This window comes from Pristis pectinata, chromosome 15 (genome assembly GCF_009764475.1).
Source record: "Pristis pectinata isolate sPriPec2 chromosome 15, sPriPec2.1.pri, whole genome shotgun sequence".
Lineage (NCBI taxonomy): Eukaryota > Metazoa > Chordata > Chondrichthyes > Rhinopristiformes > Pristidae > Pristis > Pristis pectinata.
The window spans coordinates 41,829,320-41,851,905 of NC_067419.1; the positions used below are offsets into that span (position 1 = coordinate 41,829,320).

Sequence of the window (22,586 nt, forward strand, 5' to 3'; positions counted from 1 at the left end):
CATTCCACAGGCATTAGCGGTAAAATTTAAGTGTTTTTAAACATGTACAAGATGTGCTTAAGCTGTTCTTCTTCCCAGGAAATGAACTTTACCACTGACTTTTGCAAATTACTGCATTTAATAAAAGTAAGTGTTACACTATTTTCTTGTTTTGCCTGCGACTCAGCTGTAAGTCAAAGGTCAGAGTCGAGTTTATTGTCATATGCACAAGTACATGTGTGCACAGATGCAATGAAAAGCTTGCTTGCAGCAACACCACAGGCACGGTAGTGTAGCAGTTAGCGTAACGCTTTACAGCGCCAGCGACCCGGGTTCAATTCCGGCCATTGTCTGTAAGGAGTTTGTACGTTCTCCCCGTGCCTGCGTGGTTTCCTCCGGGTGCTCCGGTTTCCTCCCACATTCCAAAGGTGTACGGGTTAGGAAGTTGTGGGCATGCTATGTCGGTGCCGGAAGCGTGGCGACACTTGCGGGCTGCCCCCAGAACATTCTACACAAAAGATGCATTTCACTGTGTGTTTCGACGTACATGTGACTAATAAAGAAATCTTATCTTACATAGTATCAGATACACAACATTCACAAAAAAACACAAATTATACAAGAAAAAACGCAGTTATAACATATCCTCTGATATGCTAATGCCCAGGAATCTAAAAATTCATCCTGTAATTTATATCGAGCTTTACTGAGGCAGGGGTGTGTATGGGGAGCAGAGGTGTGGTAATGTCCACCATAGAGAGTGGGTGTGTGAACTTCCCCATCCCTGGGGAGTAACACCCAGGCAGTGTAGTACAATCCTCAGTTTGATTGTCAAACTGTACTGTGACATGTGCTCATTGGCTTTGTACATAGCACTGTAGACCTCTATCTTCTTGTTTCCCTTTCAACTCCCTGTGTAGCAAGCGTTCCAAGCAACATAAAATTGGTTTATAGAACAATGAAACAAAATTGGAAATACCATGGGCAATGTACCAACTGTTAGTATAATTCAATCGCTTCTGATTTCACCCAAGCCATTGAATTAAATTAGCTTGTTGGTGGGGAGACTGTACTTTTCCAAGTAACTCAGCTGTGGTCATAGCTCCACATCCAATTGACCTCAATGGAAAGCGTCAGATGCAAATACCCTTGTTGTTTGCATTTCCCCGACTCTGTTTTCAAACTGATCTGCTGCTGAGCAGGAGAAACAAGGTCCTGCCTTTAGATAGCGCCATCCACCATCTCCCAATGTCTTTCACAGCCTGAAGTGCAAAGTCAAAGTCGAGTTTGTTGTCATGTGCACAAGTATATGTACGCACAGGTGCAATGAAAAACTTGCTTGCAGAAGCATCACGGGTACATGCAACCACTGTTGTCATGTGGGGAAACGTGGCATGTGATGTGTACAGCAAGATCCCACAAACAGAAATGTGGAGGTGGTGGGGGGAGTGGTGGTGAATATTTTTTTTCGAGGTGTTGTTGAGGGTTAAATGTTGGCCAGATCACCGTGGATATCCCTCCAGCTGTCCCATGTGGGATCCTTAATGCCCACTTTACAGTGCAACCTCTTTGTGAGATCTTTCTCCTCATCTCAGGAGCAGGACTTGAACTCCTTATGTTCTAATGAACTGATAGCCATGCCCTCTGAGACTGGTTCTTGGCGATCACTTCAAAGTAACTGTACTATGTGCTTTTTTTATAAAGAATTTCCTCTGATGCTTTTTTCCTCTAAGACGTAGGCTGATTTTTTTTTCTCTCCGTCTGAGGGTAATTTTAGGACACTTTGAAGGTTTTATAAATACATCACATGCATTCCAAACAATGCTAATTCCCTCATCTCAACTACTCGATATACTGCAAAGATTTGGAACATTGCTGCTCTTGTCTGAGTTGGCAAATGGTTGCCATGGAAGCCAGCGATTGATTGAATACTCGTCTGGAATTTGTGTGAAGAATTAGTCTAGGGAACATAACGGTGCCATTGTCAGGAGTCCAGAGACGGACGTGTTGCTGGTCTCTCTATTGGTTACCACTTCGTAACTGGGGAGTTGTTTCATGTGACCGATGACTGCTGTGGCTGGGAGGGGCAGTGAGAGTGGTGGCGTTGTGGTGGGGCGGGCAGTGACCTGGTTCTCCTTCTGACTGGTGACCTGGGGTTTGCTCAAATCCATGGACCCCCTGTGAGAATTATTAAAATCGGGTTGAGACCCTTCATCTGCACTGATAAAATTTCTCTGACGAGTTCTGGGACGGATAGGATGTGGGGAAGAGATCAGCGGTTGGGAGGGGATGGCTAGATCCTGAAAAGTGTGAGGGATGGGACATGGTAAATTGGTAGTAGAATTGGTAAATTGGTTTATTATTGCCACATGTACCGAGGTACAGTGAAAAGCTTTGTTTTGCATGCCATCCATACAGATCATTTCATTGCATCAGTGCATTGAGATAGTACAAGGGAAAAGCAATAACAGAATGCAGAATAAAGTTACAGTTGCAGAGAAAGTGCAGTGCTAGCAGACAATAAGATGCAAGGCCATCTTAGAGTCATAGAATTTAGATTTAAAAGAGTAGAACGATTATAATAGAAGTAATGAGTAGATCTGCAGAGAGCAACTTGCAACGAGTCACCGCGCTCCGGCACCATTGATCTCCTATTAATGTTAATTAGAGTTATAGAAAGCAAACCGCTTGCCACATTTTGAACGAGGGTGGCTGCTTTAGATGCAGCAGTCGTGGTTGATGTAAAGCTGAGCTGTCAGATGAGAAGTGTATCCAACTCTTGGCTCAGATCATTGCTGTAGGTCTCTTGACTCAAGACTATCAGCTAGCCATCAGCACAACCTGTCCATTTTGGATTGGGCATTTGTATCAGTGAGGAGGGGATATCCTTGAGGTCTGGGTGTTATGGGGCTAGCTTTATTGTGGACAGACTACTGTAAATACTTGAGAAACAAAGGACTGCAGATGCTGGAACCTAGATGATAAACACGATGATGCTGGAGGAACTCAGCAGGCCAGGCAGCATCCGTGGAGAAAAGCAGGCGGTCAACGTTTCGGGTCAGGGCCCTTCTTCAGGGCTGAAGATAGGAAAAAGGGAAGCTCAGTATATGAGGGAAAAGCGGAGCAGTGATAGGTGGACAAAAGAGGGGAGATGGGGTGGGCACAGGGTGGTGATAGGTAGATCCAGTTAAGAGACAGTGATAGGCAGGTGCGGGGGAGGAGGGGAGAGCAGATCCACCGGGGGATGGTTTGGTCGAGACATCGTGGGCCAAAGGGCTTGTTTCTGAGCTGTGCTGTTCTGTTGTCTATGAATGGTTTGCGCGGTGGTGCAGCGGTTAGTGCTGCTGCCTCACAGCTCCAGGGATCCAGGTCCCACCCCTGGAGCTGTTGGACATGTAATAGAGAGAGAGAGAATGAATTGTAGGCCTGTAACGAAAACTGGATCAATGGGACTAATGGGAGTGCTCTACTGGGAGCCAGCATGGACTTTATGGGCCAAATGGTGTCCTTCTGTCTCATAATAAGTAAGGAAATGAGTGCCCATGACAGTATAGTTCAAATTCCCCGGCATTGCTCGGAAAGAAATGATGTCATTGGGTATGGTCCTGACATAGCTTTGAGGTCAGGTGATTGACTCCTGATAGGATACGTTTTCTGCCACGTAGACCGGAAGTGGCTGTTATCATTTTCTATTTATGGGAAAAAAATTTATTTTGAATTATATATTGCTGAAAAATGTGTAATGCCATTGGTTGTACGTTTTTCATCGTACCTCTGGAGGGACAGAGGATCACCAGAGCTCTGGTTACTTTTGAAGATGTTCCCTGCACCAAACCCCAATCTCTTTGTTCTCTTTTGATATTAAGAAAATTGCGCTTCAAATTGACTGGAGCTGTGCATTAGCAGCTGGTTAATATTTGCATCTTTCGCAGTCAGTTGAGTAAAACTCTTTTACATTCATGTAAAACATTAAGTTAATAACTTGCTTCCTGATGCCAGACACTATCTTAATCAGAATTATTATCGCTGACTTATATGACGTGAAATTTTTTGATTTGCGGCAGCAGTACAGTGCAAAGATATAAAATTGCTATAAATTACAAAGGTTAATAAATGCTGCAGAAAAAACAAATGACGAGGTGGTGTTCATGGGTTCATGGACCATTCAGAAATCTGATGGCGGAGGGGAAGAAGCCGTTCCTGAAACGATGGTAGTAACGAGAAGAGGGCGTGTCCCGGATGGTGAGGGTCCTTAGTGATGGATGCCGCCTTCTTGAGGCACCGCCTCTTGAAGATGTCCTCGATGGCGGGGAGGACATCAGAAGCCAGATGCAATACTCTCCACTTGCCCGGATGAGCGCAGTTCCAGCAACACACAAGAAGCTCGACACCATCCAGATTGAAGCTGTCTGTTTAAATCAGCATGCCACCCACCATCCTAGGCATCCATTCCCTCCACCACTTCAGTGTATGCCACCTACAAAGATCTCTGCACTTGCTCGCCCAGCCTCCTCCAGCAAACCTCCTCCAAACTGCAACCTCTACTGCCCAAGAAGAACTGGGGCACCAGGGGCATGGGGGCATCTCCACCTTTAGGTGTCCTCTTAAATCACACCCCCATCCCAATTTGGAAATACTGGTTCTCCATTATCACTCTTCCCAAATCCTGGAACTCCATCCCCAACAGCGGTGTTGTGAGTGATCCAAAGTATCACAGCGGTTCAGGATAATAGCTCACCACCACCATCTCGAGGACAATCAGGGATGGGCAGTAAATGCTGGCATCGTCAGTGATACCCAAGTCCTGAGGAAATCAAAACAAATGTCAGAAACTTGCTCCACCTGGTGACAAGAGATTAAATTACACGGAGTCGAACCATCAAACTTGAACAGGAAAATGGCAATAGCCATTTTTAAACAGGGTTTGAGGTCAGAGCACAGGAATTTTGAGCTCCATTTACATTTTTGGAATTGAGTCGTTGAGGACAAATGGCAGAAGGGATTCACCAGGATGTTGCCTGGATTGGAGGCCTTTAGTTACACGGAGAGATTGGATAGGCTGGGATTGCTCTTACCGGAGCACAGGAGGTTGAGGGATGACCTTATAGAGAATATAAAATTATGAGGGGTATAGACAGGATAAAATGGTCAGTCTTCTTTTCCCAGGGTAGGGGAGTCTAGCCTAGAGGGCATAGATTTAAGGGGATACATTTAAAGGAGATTTGGGGGGCAAATTTTTCCACACAGAGGGTGATAAACAAACTTCCAGAGGAGGTGGTAGAGGTGGGTACAATTATAGCATTTAAAAAGCATTTGGACAGGTACATGAATGAGAAAGGAATGGAGGGATGTGGGCCAAATGCAGGATAATGGGATTAGCATAGATAGGCATCTCAGTCAGCATGGACAAGTGGGCTGAATGGCCTGCTTCTGCGCTGTACGATTACATGATGTTATGAGAAGGAATCTGGTAAGTTATGGAAAAAGTTTTGGGACTGGAAAAGTCACCTCTCCGGGCCAGACAGTCCTGTTTTATTCAGTTGACTCCCAATCCCCTTGGAGCAACTGTTGCTGTTCCTTCCTCAGGAGTTTACCCCGAATTTCTTGTTCCCACTACCATTCAGCCTCAGACTGTTGTTTAATATTTCTTACTGTAGGATGTTGAAAAGGAACGGGCGCCCCAGAAGGTACTCACCAAGGAAGAACTCAGGCAGAAGATCGAAGCCTATAACTCTTCAGTTACCGACTGGTTAAAAATGACGTTGGTGAGTGAACGTTGAGTATTTGATGAGGATGTCTGATTTTCTCCACAGACAGCCGCTGGGTTTCAAATGAAGATTTGCACTTGTAGAGACCTCCATTGCATCACAAAGAGCTTCAGAGCAGCCAGTTATTTTTTATATATAAAGGCTATGGTCATTTATGCCCAGTTAGTTTTCCCACATAGCCCCTTATTGAAGGAAGGAATGTTCATGCACTTGAAGCAATCTAGAGAAGGTTACTAGACTGATGCAACACAGACAAAATGCCAGGGGAACTCAACAGGCCAGGCAGCATCTATGGAGGGGAATGAACAGTCGACGTTTCGGGTCGAGATCAGGACCTGATACCTGGAATGGGTGGGTCCTTTTATGAGGAAAGGTTGGACTCCCTCAAGGCTGCACATAGAGTGGCAGCCTGGGTTACAATGCCAGTAACTGACTGGATGCACATCTGTGTCTGGATTGGATTCTTTTGGGCACCTTAACCAGTCCATCAATGGACAAAAAAGCGTGGTCACCTTCTAAGGAGCTGGAGGAACTCAGCGGCTCAGGCAGCATCTATGGAGGGAAATGAATGTAGGGTCTCGACCCGAAACATTGACTATTCATTTCCCTCCATTGATGCTGCCTGACCCTCTGAGTTCCTCCAGCTCCTTTGTGTGTTGCTCAAGATTCCAGCATATAGTGTTGCAGAGAATATAATGCACCAGGCACAGAGAAAGTACAGTGCAAGGAAACAAATAAGGTGCAAGGGCCATGACAAGGTGGATTGGGAGTTCATGAGTTCATCTTTCAGTGTGAGAGGTCTGTTCAAGAATTGGAATAGGTTTATTGGAATTGGTTTATTATTGTCACTTGTACCGAGGTACAGTGAAAAACTTGTCTTGCATACTGATCATACAGATCAATTCATTATACAGTGCATTGAGGTAGTACAAGGTAAAACAATACAGAATGCAGAGTAAAGTGTCACAGTTACAGAGAAAGTGCAGTGCAGGCAGACAATAAGGTGCAAGGTCATAACAAGGTAGATTGTGAGATCAAGAGTCCATCTTATTGTAAAAGGAATCCATTCAAAAGTCTTATAACAGTGAGACAGAAGCTGTCCTTGAGCCTGGTGGTATGTGCTTTCAGGCTTTTGTATCTTCTGCCTGATAGGAGAGAAGAGAGAAATTCTGGGGTGGGTGGGGTCTTTGATTTTGTTGGCTGCTTTACCAAGGCAGCAAGAAGTGTAGACAGAGTCCATGGAGGGGAGGCTGGTTTCTGTGACGTGCTGAGCTATGTCCCCAACTCTCTGCAGTTTCTTGTGGTCCCGGGCAGAGCAGTTGCCATGCTAAGCCAGGATGCATCCAGATAGGATGCTGACGGTCTTGCCCAGCGAGCTAGTCCCATCTGCCCACATTTGGCCCATAGCTCTCTAAACCTCTCCTATCCATATACTTATCTAGATGGCTTTTAAATGTTGCTAATGTGCCCGTCTTAACCACTATTTCTGGCAGCTCGTCAAATGGCCTTATTTGCTCCATGATTTTCCACGACTGTCGGAGCAGGTTCTGTAATATCAACAGAAAAGCTTCTTGATTGTAGGTACCTTCCCTGTCTTGGCCTGGATGCCCTGTGTACAGAGACGTATTATTTTCCTGACTTCTACAATGCTTTTCCTCTCTAGAACTCGAATGAAGTATACACTGGTTTCATCAAGGTTCAGATGGACCTACACAGACCAATCACCATACGGGCTGCGTCCACTCAAGGCAGCCAAGTTTATAACAATAGCAACGAGACAGCCTTCTACTTGCCTAAGAATACCATCAACACTCTGCACATCAGCAGCTGTAACACGGTGAAGGATGTCATCGAGGCTCTGCTGAAGAAGTTCACAGTGGTTGATAACCCCGCCAAGTTTGCACTCTTCAAGCAGTTTCTTGTTGATGATCAAGGTAAGGCGTGCAGTCTTTTATGGGCTTGTAACAAGGTGGAAACTCCTCTGCCTTTAGAAAGCATCACAGTACCAAGTATGAGAGAGAGGGTAGACAGCCAGTATCTTTTTCCTAGGGTTGAAATGTCTAGTACTAGGGGGCATGCATTTAAGGTGAGACTCAAAGGAGATGCGCAGGGCAGGTGTTTATACACAGAGAGTGGTGGGTGCCTGGAATGCGCTGCCAGGGGTGGTGGAGGTAGATACGATAGAGACATTTAAGAGGCTCTTAGGTAGGCAAATGAATGTGCAGAGAGTGGAGGGATATGGACCATGTGCTGGCAGAAGGGATTAGTTTAGTTAGCCATCATTAGCTTAAGTAACTTGGCACAACATTGTGGGCCAAAGGGCCTGTTCCTGTGCTGTACTATTCTGCGTTGTATGTTCTAGTACCCACCGCCAATAATGGCTTATTTTAGTGTGTAGGAAACATGTCAGCCAATTTACGCACAGCAAGTTCCCACAAACACTGAGATGTTGACGGATTGTTTCCTGGCGGTCGGTTGGCACTTGGGAGAACTCCCTTCCACACGAGAACAGTGCAGTGGGGTCCTTCATCTTTCTGCCCCTATGACTGGAGCAGGAGTAGGCCAGCAGACCCCTCGAGTCTGCTCCACCATCCAATATGACTGTGGCTAATCTACACTGGCCTCAAGCCTCTTCTGCGCCAGTTCCTCTTTACCCTCAGTTCCACAACCCTACAAATATTTATCTATCTATCTCCTTAAATATATCCAATGATCCGGCCTCCACTACCCTCAGAGGTTTCCAGAGATTCACTCCCCTCTGAGAGAAGACATTTCTACCCACCTCAGTTTTAAATGGCCGTCCCCTTATTTTGTTGCTATGCCCTCTTGTTCGAGACTCTCCCACTAGTGGAAACATCTCCCCTGTTAAGTTCCCTGAGCACTGAATATGTTTGAATTTGGTCGCCATTCACTCTTCTAAGCTCCAGAAGGCCAGGTAAGTGAGCAGGCAGTAAGAAGGTGGCTGGATTGGGAATAGACAGGCTGCACTCTTCATCCGGCTTGGAAGTCAGTCCTAGAATTGCCGATCTGTGGGTCGGACGATCTGGCTCTTTGTGTCCACCCGACCCTTGCTTTAACAAGAGGCACCTGCGGCAGTGCAGGGCTCCCTCGGAACTTTCCGGCAAGTAGCAGCCTGGACTACGGTGCAGGTTTCTGAATCAAGACTTCAATCCCACTGCTCCACTACTTCCTTGCACCCAAGACAGAAATCACACACAAAGGAAGGCTGACTTACAGGGGTGCAGTCCGTTCAAACTTGCTTAGTGTTAAATAGAGTGCCAGTGTGCTTCTTATGTTTAAGAAAAGATGCCTACAGGTACAAACATTGAAAATAAAGGCGCTTTTCAAACACAAATTACACAAGCCTTAGCGCTTTGAATGCAAACATTGAACAGAAAACATGATGGCATTTAGCTGCAAACCAGTGGTGTATTGTTCTCTTCCTGATAAAGAAATGGCTCCCTCTGGGCTGTGGATTTATTTTCTAAATTGTTCCCTTTTTAAACTGTGAGGGAGGGGAGCCAAGGGTCGGTCTTGTAATGAATTAGAACGCGACATCAAATTTCTTCCTCTGGCCCACCAGCTGGGTTTACAGCACATGTGCAAACCCATCTTTGTGTGTAGAGGAGGTGTGATACGGTGGTTAAATTACTGGGTTCGTACACAGTAGTCTGGATTAATGACTGAGGGCAGGAGTTTATGTCACACCAGAGCAACTGTGGAATTTAAATGTGGGTAATTATGTTTTGAATTAAAAAGCTAGTCTCTGTAATGGTGACCATGGAACAGCTGAGTTATTGTTGAAAAAAAAAGTTGGTCGGTAGGTTAAGTGGCCAGTGTAAATTACCACCTGGTTAGAGGAGCGGGGGAGGTTAATGGATCTGTGAAGGAGAATAGTTATGGGGGAATGGGAATGATCGGATTATTCCGAGAGCCGGCATGAGCTTGATGGACTAAATGGTCTTTTGCGTCATATGAAACTCACCTGGTTCGCTAATATATGGGGAATGAAAAATGCCCATGTGGTCTGTATGTGGTCTTCACTGTCCTCTGAAATGGCTTACCAAGGTATTCCATTCAAAGGGGCAATAAGGGATGGGTAATAAATACTCACCTTGACAGTAATGCCCACCTCCCAAAAACAAGTAAGCTTCTTGTCTGCAGGCTTTAGTTATTTTGCACTCTTCCTTACCAAGAAGTAGATCTGGTTATTTAAACACTCAATTAAAGCCTTTGAACAGTTTTAAATCAGGGATAGATAGATTCTTCACAGGCAAGGGGGTGAAAGGTTACCATGAGTAGGCAGGAGTTTGGAGATGAGATTACACAGGTCAGCTCCAATCTTATTAAATTGCAGAACAGTCTTGGGGAACAGACTCTTGTTCCTAGTTTGTATTTCTGTCTGTATATTTGTAACCTGGAGAGGCTAGGGTGGAGATTGGCACAAAGCAAGGTTTGGTCAGCTCTCCAGCTTTTCCAGAGTTTGCCAGCTTAAATCACAAGCACATCAGCTGGAAGCCTTCTGCTGCTGGTCTTTGCCCCATATTATTGGCTCACAAGGAGGCCTTCTCTGGGTCCCATTGTATGCCGGAGTTGTTAATCAGGAGCCTGAGGCATGCTTGCTCGCAGTGCGACTGGTTCACCAGCACCCGTGACGGGCACAATTGAACTCGATGCACTCCCAACATGGCTCAGTTAATTAATGCATTGCTTTGCGATAAATGTCTCACAGTGTTCATGTGGCCTGTTGCTGAACCAGTGTTGTAAAGGTCCATCATAGCTTAATGTATCTAAATTCAATAAAGGCAGATTTGCCTTTGGAAAAGTTATTTTATTGCACTTTATGAAGGGTAATTGGTTTATTATTGTCACGTACCAAAATGCAGTGGAAAGCCTTTGTTTGTCATCCAGACAGATCATTCCATAAGTACATTGAGGTAGTACAAAAAGAATAAAAAACAAACTGCTCACCAGCACCTCTACTTCCTCAGGAGGCTAAAGAAATTTGGCATGTCCCCTTTGACACTTACCAACTTTTATCGATGCACCATAGAAAGTATCCTATCTGGATTCATCACGGCTTGGTACGGCAACTGCTCTGCCCAGGACCGCAAGAAACTGCAGAGAGTTGTGGACACAGCTCAGCATATCATGGAAACCAGCCTCCCCTCCATGGACTCTGTCTACACTTTTCACTGCCTCAGTAAAGCAGCCAGCATAATCAAAGACCCCACCCACCCACCCCAGACATTCTCTCTTCTCCCCTCTACCATTGGGCAGAAGATAGAAAAGCCTGAAAGCACGCACCACCAGGCTCAAGGACAGCTTCTATCCCACTGTTATACTATTGAATAGTTCCCTTGTATGATAAGATGGACTCTTGACCTCACAATCTACCTCGTTGTGTTCTTGCACCTTACTGTCTACCTGCACTGCACTGCTTCTGTACTGTAACACTTTATTCTGCACTCTGTAATTGTTTTATCTCGTACTACCTCAATGCACTGTGTAGTGAATTGATCTGTATGGACAGTATGCAAGACAAGCTTTTCACTGTATCTCGGTACACGGGACAATAATAAACCAATTTACCGATTCCTGCTGTTGGAATGGGATGGTGCTATTCTGATGTCCAAGTGGTGTTTGGAATGGAAAGTGCAGTTTCAGGCTTGATGCCTGAGTGACATCCAAGCTGGGTAAAGCTGCCATGTTTGGTGTTGGGGAACAGATGGTGGAAGTCTCTGCTCCATCAGAAAAACAGGGACTTTAGTGACACTGGACACCTGTATAATAAACCTGTCTCATCTCCTCTGCCTGCAGTCCACTCATGCAAGCTGTCAGATGGTGAGCACCCCCTGTACCTGCGACTGTTAGCAGGACCCAGCATGGATGCGTTGAGTTTTGTCCTACGAGAGTACGAGACTGGGGAAGTGTTGGTAAGTGACCTTTCTCCCATCTCAAGTGGTCATTGTTTTGAAAGTGGAACTGGAAGTGAAGGAGTGTGTCAGGATGGAAAAAGTTGCAATTTATTCTGTTGATTAACAAAAAGTATAATTGGACCCTAACGCACTTAGTCTCACCCTACTGGAGATATTCCCTTTATTCTACCCATCTCTCCCCACCTTCTCTGCCACTCGGAAACTTTTCCCAGTTCTGACAAAGGATCTTGGGCCTGAAACGTTAACTGCTTCTCTTTCCATAGATGCTGCCTGACCTGCTGAGTGTTTCTATTGCATTTTACTCCTGGCAGCACAAAGATCTTTGATTTGCACAGAAAATGACCAGATTGATGGGATGTTTCAGGGTCAGTTTCTCATTAAAACTTGTGCGATCCTTTAATTGCTCTTAGGATTTGGACATTGCTGACTATGAATGCAGTCCCCGGGGTGAATGTACTCCCACAGAGCTGCTGGTTGTGGAGTTTTCATTTTTTGAAGTAGAACTTGCACGTTTTGCTGTCCACCTCTCACTTCCTCAGAACCAAGGGGAAAGTGTAGAGAGACCCACAGTCTCCTCTGATCTCCTCTTTGTTATCCCTCAGATCAAGTACTAAGAAAGTCATTATTTCCATTGCTGAAAGCCTCACTGAATCAAAGGTTGGAAATTAGTAAATTAAATTAAATTATTTATTGTTGTCACATGTACTGAGGTACAGTGAAAAATTTTGTTTTGCATGCCATTCATACAGATCATTTCATTGCATCAGTACATCGAGGTAATACAAGGGAAAAGCAATAACAGAATGCAGAATAAAGTGTTACAGTTACAGAGAAAGTGCAGTGCAGGCAGACAATAAGGTGCAAGGGCCATGATGAGGTAGATTGTGAGGTCAAGAGTCCATCTTATTGTACTAGGGAACCCTTCAATAGTCTTATAACAGCGGTATAGAAGCTGTCCTTGAGCCTGGTGGTACGCGCTTTCAGGCTTTTTTATCTTCTGCCTGATAGGAGCGGGGAGGAGAGAGAACGTCCGGGGTGGGTGGGGTGTTTGATTATGCTGGCTGCTTTACTGAGGCAGCGAGAAGTGTAGACAGAGTCCCTGGAGGGGAGGCTGGTTTCTGTGATGTGCTGAGCTGTGTCCACAACTCACTGCGTTTTCTTGTGGCCTCGGGCACACGTATACAGATTACTCTGTGAGCTACACGCGAGCAAGGAATTTCATTGCAGCCTGGTGTATGTAACAATACAGTAATCTGAATCTGAACGATAGCCACTGTTCAATAAGTTCCAGATGAGTGAGGCCATTCAGTGGCCAAGGACCTGAGCTGGCAGTCCAGGTACCCAAGCTGATTTCTAGAGAGCCAAGTTTCAATCTCAGCACTGCAGCTGTTTTGAGTTCACTTTATTATCTGATCTAGAATTAGAAGCCAAGTATAATGATGGTAACCCTAAAACTAGTGTGTTGTTGGAAAACCCCATCTAGTTCAGTAAAGGAAACCGGCTTTTCTTACCTGGAGAGGCCTATGTGTGACTCCTGACTCAGAACTATTTCCTTAGCAGACGGGCTAATAAGTAGGTGCTACGTGTTTAAGGTCCATTGGAGAGGAAAACTCTTGCCCACTCAGAGAGGTGAGGTCTGGAATTCACTGGTTGCAAAGGTGGAAGAGATGGAAACCTCATCACGTGACATGGAGCGTCTCTTAACGTGCCATCCAACAGATAGTAAACGGGATTAGTTTAGTAGAGTCACGTAGCATGGAACTGGGCCCTTTAGCCCACCAAGTCCGCGCCGACCGTCAACCACCCTTTACACCATTCCCATTTGTATCCTCCCCACATTCCCATCAATTCCAGCCCAGAATCTCCCACTCACCTACAATCCTGAGCACCCGAGGAATCCCTCATGGTGACAGGGAGAGCATGCAAAACCCACACAGACAGCACCGGTGGTCAGGATTGAACCTGCGTTGTTGGAGCTGTGAGGCGGCTTCTCTTAGGCCAGCGTGGGAATGATGGCAGCCAAATGGCCTCCTACTGTGCACCATTTAGAGACTTAGAGCCATACAGCATGGAAACGGTCCCTTCAAACCAACTTGTCCATGCTGACCAAGTTGCCTACCTGAGCTAGGCCCAGTTGTCTGTGTTTGGCTCATATTCCTCCAAACCTTTCCTATCCATGTACTTGTCCAAGTATCTTCTAAATGTCATAATTGTACCTGCCTCTACCACTTCCTCTGGCAGCTCGTTCCATATACCCAGATGTAGACTGCGATCTACATCTCCCCGTTGCCAGTCACTTCAACTCCCCCTCCCACACTGTCACTGATATGTCAGTCCTTGGCCTCCTCCACTGCCGGGAGAATTCCAAGCGCAAACTGGAGGAACAGCACCTCATTTTCCATCTTGGAACCTTGCAGCCTAACGGCATGAACATTGAATTCTCTCACTGTAAGTAATCCCCACCCCCCTTCCCCACATCACCCGCCCCCCACCATGCTTCTTCTTCCCTTTCCTAGCCTCTTTCTTTTCCTACTTTTTTCCCCTCTCTCTCCTTACCTTTGACCCATCCCCCAGTGGATCTGCTCTCCCCTCCTCCCCCGCATCTGCCGATCACCATCTCTTACCTGCATCTACCCATCACCACCCTGTGCCCACCCCGCTTCCCCTCTTTTGTCCACCTGTCACTGCTCTGCTTTTTCCTCCTGTATATTGGGCTTCCCCTTTTCCTATCTTCAGTCCTGAAGAAGAGTGCTGACCCGAAACGTTGACCGCCTGCTTTTCTCCACGAGTTCTTCCAGCAGATTGTTTGTTGCTCCAGATTCCAGTGTCTGTAGTCTTCGGTGTGTCCAAGGGAAAACAATAACGGAATGCAGAACGAAGTGTTATAGTTACAGAGAAAGTGCTGTGCAGGCAGACAATAAGGTGCAAGGCCATAACATTAGCCTATTGAATGTGTCTGTGTTAATTCCTGGCTTTGGGTCCAGATTTGTCTTGGTTTTCCTTTCCCTGTGCTTTAACTTCTGATCACTTGTTCCTTAGTGGGAAGCCTTCAGTCTCCCAGAGTTGCAGAACTTCCTGCGGATACTGGCCAAAGAGGAAGAGGATCAGTTCAAGCACTTGAGACGGCGCTACATGACCTACAGAGCCAAGCTGGAGGCAGCGTTGAAAGCCACAGAAAAACCGGATTAACCCCGGAACAACAGCAAGCGATACACGGTCTCAGTGCGGGCATGCTTCAGACAGGGGACAGAGGGCAAGTATAGCCAGCAGGGAACTGACCTTCAGACCCAAAGACTTCTGTGTCAGCACCAGGATTAGCTGCTTGAACACACCTGGAGCATTGAACCCGTTGAACCAGGGCTTGTCTCTGTCTTGTATCTTTGCTTGCACAACCGCCAAGTTTACTGGACAATCATGAAGGTTATTTATAAATGGGCTGCTTGGATGTACTGTAATGGTGGTGAGAGCTCCTTGTGCTTACCTCGTGTATAAAGCATTTACGATGGTAGTTCTAACACGCCAGCCTTCACAGTCTGATGCCTTACAATGTGTGGCTTCATTGTCCTGCTTGTGTAGAGAGTAAGTAGCTAGGTGCTGACCACGTTCAATGTGAAAACCCTACTGCCTTCCCTTCAAACTGAGAATGGTGAAGGTTCATCCTTTTGTGAGCCGTCTGTAGTTGTTCCTCAACCTCCCGTAAATATGCAGTGCCGAATGATTTTTTTTATTGTTGCAATACCTAATGTTATACCTTATTACCTAAGGATACTAACTCACATGTGAAAATTATTTAAAAGCTTTCAGACAGGACAGGAAGAAGTTGTGGGGATCGGGATGCACGAGAGATCACGTAGGACAAAGGCCAGGGAGGCAAGAGATGGGTTAAAGGAAGTGGGGGAGGTAAGTGTTTGGATAAGATAAATACTGCGTAAAGAAAGTGCTCTGGAGGCAAGGAGGAGATGTATTAACGTAGATATGGATTGGTTATGTAGGAAACACACAAAACACTGGAGGAACACAGCAGGTCAGGCAGCATCTATGGAGGGAAATGGATCTCCCGAGACATTGACAGTCCTTTTCCCTCCACAGATGCTGCCTGACCTGCTGAGTTCCTCCAGCGTTTTGTGTGTTGCTCCAGGTTCCAGCATCTCATGTCTCCTGGTTACATAGACAGGTTGATGCACTGGGACCAAGAAGGAAACAAGTTTAGGTTTGGAGGAAGGAGTTCTTTTTATGTGATGCAGCAGGTTAGAAATGCTTTAACAGTGTATAAACCAGACTTTAGCAATTCAGTAATTGCACCCTTGAGCACCAAGTGCTCAAGCCCCCAGCTGGTGAATTAGCTGTTGCTAATCTGCTCAGTGGCAGGAGCCAGGCTTGTGGCAGTGAGTACTTGATGACTGCTCTGGGAAGTCTCTTGGCTGTTGGTAATTTTCACCCTTACACCCACAGCTTTGGGATCCATGTTTGCAAACGTGGCATCACCCAGGCAGTGTGTGCGTTAGTTAAAGTGGGAATAAGTGACTGTTCAGCCCAACAGGATTGTTCACAAGGACCTCAAATGTAGTAAATTCACTCTTTGTCTGAAGGTTTTCAGACCCAAAGTTTGCCAGCAAACCAGACGGCGAATCACCAACAACTAGGCCAAAGGAGAAGTCCCAAGCCAGGCCAAACCAGGGCAGGGTGTCGCAGGAGTTAGCACTATTGCCTCACAGCTCCAGCAATCCGGGTTCTATCTTGACCTCTGGTGCTGCCTGTGTGGAGTTTGCACGTTCTCCCTGTGACTGTGCAGTTTTCCATCAGCTGCTTGTTTCCACCCACATCCCAAACTTGTGCTAGTAATTGGTTGCTGTGAATTACCCCAAGTGTGGGTGAGTGGCAGAAGGAATAAAAGGGGAGATGATGGACGTGTGGGGAGAGAATAACTTGCAAGGTGACATGGAAAATCAGGAGAAGGGTGATGGGGCTGATGGGATTGCCCTGCTGGGAGCTGGCATTGAATCAATGGACGAAATGGCGTCATGTCAAAAATAAGTAAGACTTGAAGGCAAGGCCTTATTTCTTTCATATGTGACTTGAGGCAATTGGAGAAAAATGGGAAAAAGACTAGCCACGTGCATGCAATGCTTTTGAGAGAGAGAGAGAGAGAGAGGGGGAGACGGTGGGGGGGAGAGAGAGAAAGAGAGGGGGAGAGAGAGAGAGATTTCTGAGGGGATTATTGAGCTGGGAGACGTGACAGACAACTTGCCGTGGTGGGTGGAAGGTAATAAGCAAGAGTCTGCAGGTGAAGGAATGTGACTCTTTGAAGGTGTCTGCACAGAGGAGGTCACAGACGTGCAGATTATGTTGGCCAGATCTTGAAGGAATTTGTCACAAGTTCTAAGTTTAGTCATTCTGATCTTCCTGTTACTATGTGTTGGTTTTGTGTTGAAGTGTAAAAGCACCCAGAATAATTTCTTGGTTTTGATTGGGTTGCTCTTTCCTTTTCCGACCTATAACCGTGGCCGTGTCAGTGGACAGGTCTCCACCGTCACCCTCACCTACCCCCACCTGGCTCCATCTGCCCGTCATCCTTGATACCTCCTCGGTCCACCTATCACCTACTGGCCCCTGTCTCACTCGTCCTTCTCTCCTCTTTATACCAGCTACCTCCCCTCTCCTCTCTGATGCAGGGTCTTGGCCTGAAACGTCGACAGTTCCTTTCTCCCAGTCAGATGATGCTCGACCCGCTGATTTCCTCCAGCAGATTGTTTGTTGCTCTAGATTCCAGCATCTGTAGTCAGTTGTGTCTCCGGGTCTTCTACCAGAATAGTGGGGAGACAGATTCTTCTCAGCATCTTGGACAGTAGATTGTCATCAGCCAGGTTTGTAGCTTTCTGTTGATTCTCTCATGTTCCACAGGCTTGTGATGTTTTCATTGGCTCCTGGTGTTTGTTACAATAAACCTCCCCCCACCACCCCGCCTGGGTCTGATATTAACCATCTCAGCCTCTTTGCTGGGAGTTTGGTGAAGAGTCTTCGAAGAACAAGGCTAATGGGAATTGGCCACCAGTTATCGATGCCTTTCAGTAGTTCCTGGTCTACGGCACAGTCAGATTGTGTTGATTGTTTGAAATGGCCCCTGCCGTTAGCCATAGTGGGAGGCATCCTGGGAGCAGCGTTTCCAGGTCCATGTCCCCCTTGCAGCCACCCAGGTCTGGTGCCTTCCTCCTCCATCACCCTTTAGTGCCTCTTCAGTCTCCTCTGACTCAGTTGGTTTCAATTTATGCCTTTCTTCTCGGCCCCTGTAACCATCCATCTTGTTTCTGCCAGCCTCGTTACCCGTGCCCAGTTTTGCCTGAAAGCCTGGACCACCACCTGGTCGTGAGGGCAACCAGTCACACCCAGCGACCCATTAGTTGGTGAGGTAGACTCCTCCAACCCTTCTCAAACATTCTCTGGGTGTTCCTGGCACACCTCTTCCTGGTTACGGTGTTGCCTGGTGTATGTTTTGCCTTCACTTCTTGAACCCTGCATCAACCATCATTGGGTCTACTCCCACATCACGTGCTGTAGGATACTCTCCACCAAACTGAACCCTGAGGCTCTGTTCTTATACCTGGCAGAGTGCCTCTGCCCAAAGTCCTCCCCTGGCTTCTGCTCTGGGAGGATGGCCCTTAGCCTCGTTCTCTGTGGGGGTTTGGCCCTCTCCATCCTCCTTGGCCCGATCTCTGGCTTCCTCAGTCCAGCTCTGTAGTGCTGAGTTCACCGCGGCCAGTTTAACCCTCAAACTACTGGTCAGAATATCATTGCTCTTTGTGGGATCTTACTGTGTACAAATTACCTGCCATATTTCCTACATCACAGCAGTGACCGCACCTCACCTGCGTTCCATTGGTCATAAAGTGATGATAAAGTGATGTCCCGAAGCACTTTATTCTGGGAGCTTTTGTGCTTTAAAATTGGGATGTGAAAGGCGCCACAGAAATGTGGCGACTTGTAAGTTAGGGCAAAGAAACGGTCTGGCTTCAACCATCCCCAGGAGTCAAAAGGTACAAGGATATTGAGGTCATTAACCAATCAGAACAGCCATGCTGTTTCTTAATTAATCTACACAAGTCCTGAGGTTGGTCAACGAACACCCCTGGTGGGGAACTTTGGAAACCAGATCCAAGGTTGCTTTATCCTTCATCTACCATGTCACATTCCTCTTGTGTATCCCATAATGAAATAGTCCATTTACCTTAAATCTGTTGAGGGCAACCACATCCACCGTCTGCCTGGGAGTCACCTCATTTGATTGGCTCTGGCTCCTGGGAGTTGCTTCCTCTGGTTGGTCCTGGGCTCCTGGGAGTCACTTCCTCTGATTGGACCCTGGCTCCTGGGAGTCACTTCCTCTGATTGGACCCTGGCTCCTGGGAGTCTCTTCCTCTGATTGGACCCTGGCTCCTGGGAGTCTCTTCCTCTGATTGGACCCTGGCTCCTGGGAGTCTCTTCCTCTGATTGGACCCTGGCTCCTGGGAGTCTCTTCCTCTGATTGGACCCTGGCTCCTGGGAGTCTCTTCCTCTGGCCCCTGGCTCCTGGGAGTATCAACTCTCATCTATGGGGCCACTGTTTTGGGTTGCTGACCAAATGCCCCAGACCTTCTGGCACTGAATCCAGGGTTTGTGTAATAACCTGACACTCAGTTTTGCAATAACTTTTGAACCAAACTGAACCAGCATCGATGATTAAAATGCTTGTGTTAATTTCAAACGTGGCAGCATTAGGTGGCATTTAAGGACCTTCAGGTCCATTCTGTTTGAGAATGGATTGTTCAAGAAGCCAAGAGTGGCAATCTACACAGTGAAATCCTACAGCAGAGGACATAATGTTGAGCAAGTTGTTTGGTTACCATTGTTCTGTTAGTCCTTGCTGTTAGACATATGTAAGTGAGGCAGTGTAGTATCTGTGAGTGCAATAGAGTGGGGCATTGCTGCACTGAGATCAGGGTGAACTTTTACTGGATTTCTGGTGGCACAGTTCACACTGAGGAGAAAGCAAGCACACAAAATATCTGATGATCCCAGTCTCGTGCATCTCCATATCCCCCTCCCCTGCCCTCAACACACACACACACACACACACACACACACACACACACACACACACACACACACGACATGTGCCCTGTCAAACCCCTCAGTTCCCATCTCTTTCATGGACAAGAGGTCCAGCCTATGCAGTCTCCCCTGACAGTTCTGGCGTCATCCTCGTGAACCTTCCCTGCACCCTGTTCTGTGCCTAGCCTTCTGTGGAGACCGAATCTCTGCAGGTGATTCTAAATCTCACTGACCAAGTGGAGCAGGGACCTAACATGCAGTATTGATTGTGGTCTGGTCGCCCAGCTATGATAGAGGCTTCAGAGCACAAACCCCTTGCGATCAGGATATGGACGTGGTAGCAAATGTATCATTTAAACCAACGAACTGAACAGGGCGGAATGAAATGGCGCGAAAAACGGGTTTTATGGTTTTGATGCTTTCCTTGCACTATGAACCTCCCACACTGGGACCCTGTGTTGTGTTTGGGTATATTGCTTCACTTAACTGGGTGTAAAGTGCCTTGGAGCGTCCTGGAGTTGTGAACGGCGCTATAGAAATGGAAACTCGTCCTCTTTAATCCAAGTGATCCAGTCTTTGCCACAAATTTCCTGGAAGGAGTTTAGGACCAAAGATATTTGCTTCTTCTCCTTGCTGTTGCTCAATTATTATTTAATGTGTGGCTACTGTATTAATTTTGGAACCCTTTCCAAAGGATAGATAAGGATGATTAGTTGTTCTAAAATTGCTGTGATAAATGGATCAGTGGGGGAGGAGGGAGAGAGAGAAACTTTTAAAGATGTTTTTAAAGAATTCTGTCAAGGGGTTGTTGAGAGGGGAAGGGGTTTGCGGTGAGAGCTGGAGTCACCCCCTGGCTTGAATGCCCCACCATCCCCAGCCTCCCCAAGAAAGATAACAAGGGGTCCAGTGCCTTTGTAGTTGGGACCAACAGGGGAACGCACCTACTGAGAGTAGGATCAGGAAGATCCGCCCTTATTGAGGACCCCCTCAGTGTCATTGGAAACTCTACCCTGTGAAATGACCTGTTCTTAACATGCAGCAGATTTTGACTTTGTTTTTGACTCAGTTTCTGTTTCTAAACGGTGTTATGCTTTTTTTCCCCTCCCTCGGAAGTTTGGCAGGAGGGGATTGTGGGCAAGAGGCAAACACATGCATTCAATCCCACTCAGCGGTCCAGGGGTCTGTTGTAGGCTGTGTTGGAACCACACGGCGATTGCAGGGTAGAGAATCAAACAGTGTACGCTAATGATGACGGACCGAGAGGGGGCAAGTCACTGCTGTTCACTGGGTTGCATTTTTATTGTGTGACAGCTAATACCAAAGAATAAAACTAGGGCACTTTAGCACATCAGGGAATTGTTGCTAAACCAGAGTAAAATAAAATTGAAACTTGATGTTTAATTTAGCAGGTCTGTTTTCCATTGTATCACCATTTTGTATTCTTAATTAAAAAGCTGTACCAAGGTCTCGTACTGAGCTGAAATTAATGTTTTGTTTTAAGTAGACATTGTGCAAAAGTCTTATTATTTTTGCTGGGATTGCTGCACTCTTGCTCTGAACCGATTGAGCAGGAGAGCTGTATTGGGTTCATATTCTTTTACTGTGAATGGTAGTTTCTTTTTAACCCTTACTTGAACTGTTTGCACGCCGCTCTCGAGCCACAGTCGGAAAATATCTGTGGTGCACACACTATGCACTACAAACTGGTTGTTCTATTCCAGGGGAACTGGTGAAGTTTGGAGTTGTGTTTTTACTGTAACTCCCAGTCCCGGTGGAAACTGTGGCTGAGGCTCCAATGATGTAATCAAACACTGATGATATACTGCTGATCCTTCCGGTGAAAGACGTAAGCTGTACTGTGTATGACTTAATCACAAACCACTTACTGCTTTGTCAACATATGCAAGGGTACAAAAAAATGGTCATTGACTTTAATCGTGGATCTGCATGTGTGGAGAAGCACAAGTTTAAGCAATGTATAGGACTGAGTGTTACTGTATTTATATTGACTGCAAGTGGAAGATTATTTTTATTAAAGAGGAATTATTCTCTTTCCTTTTTAAGATATTGAATTTGAATAAAATGGCTTTTGTAAGCTGTGGCATATTTTAATAAAGATCAAATTGACGGGGATTCTGTGTGTGTGTGTGTGTGTCTGCATTTCTATACCTTATTATAGACAAAGCCACTGCGGCTGTTTTGAATCATTATGTGGTGTTTTACAGCTACAGTGTTTTTTTCCACCACTCTTCGGGCAAGGGGGATTGTCTGAGAGTTAGGGGGTTATGGTCCATAACTCTGTGGGGGAGACACTCCCAGGCAGTGTGGCTTGGAGAATTGGCATTGGGAGTTTGGTAGGCCAGACTCCAAAAGAAATAAAACCAGAAAAGGCTGGAAGTGTTCAGCAGGTCAGACAGCATTGATGTGGAGACCAGGAACGTTAATGTTTCAGAATCAGAATTATTATCACTGACTTGTATGTCGTGAAATATGTTGCTTTGCAGCAGCAGTACAATGCATAGACATGAAATTACCATAAATGACAAAATAAATAGAGCAAAAAGAAAGGAATAAAGAGGTAGCGTTCATGGACAGTTCAGAAATCTGATGGTGGAGAGGAAGAAGCTGTTCCTGAATCGTTGAGTTGTTCCTGAATCGTTGAGTTGTTTCTAAATCGTTGTTTCAACTCAAATGTTCTGAGGATCCAAAGTGTTGTGTCTGTACCTACCTCCTCATTAACCTTTTCCCAGTGAGGACAATATTGTCAATAAGGTTGGGGGTGGGGAATGTTGGGTGGGTAGCAGGAGAGATTCAAGGG

General features: G+C 46.2%; 1 protein-coding gene across 2 annotated transcripts in view; it reads left to right on the top strand.

Moving 5' to 3' along the window:
- rassf3 (Ras association domain family member 3) overlaps window positions 1–21,894 on the top strand; it is a 172,425-nt gene extending 150,531 nt beyond the window's left edge. For both annotated transcript variants that reach the window (XM_052030051.1, XM_052030052.1), the window contains 4 exons: window positions 5,637–5,744; window positions 7,411–7,681; window positions 11,568–11,683; window positions 14,726–21,894. In XM_052030051.1, coding sequence (XP_051886011.1) covers window positions 5,637–5,744; window positions 7,411–7,681; window positions 11,568–11,683; window positions 14,726–14,875 — 645 coding nt within the window. In that variant the 3' untranslated portion in view covers window positions 14,876–21,894. The remainder of the gene's footprint in view (window positions 1–5,636; window positions 5,745–7,410; window positions 7,682–11,567; window positions 11,684–14,725) is intronic.
- The last annotated feature ends 692 nt before the right edge of the window (window positions 21,895–22,586 follow it).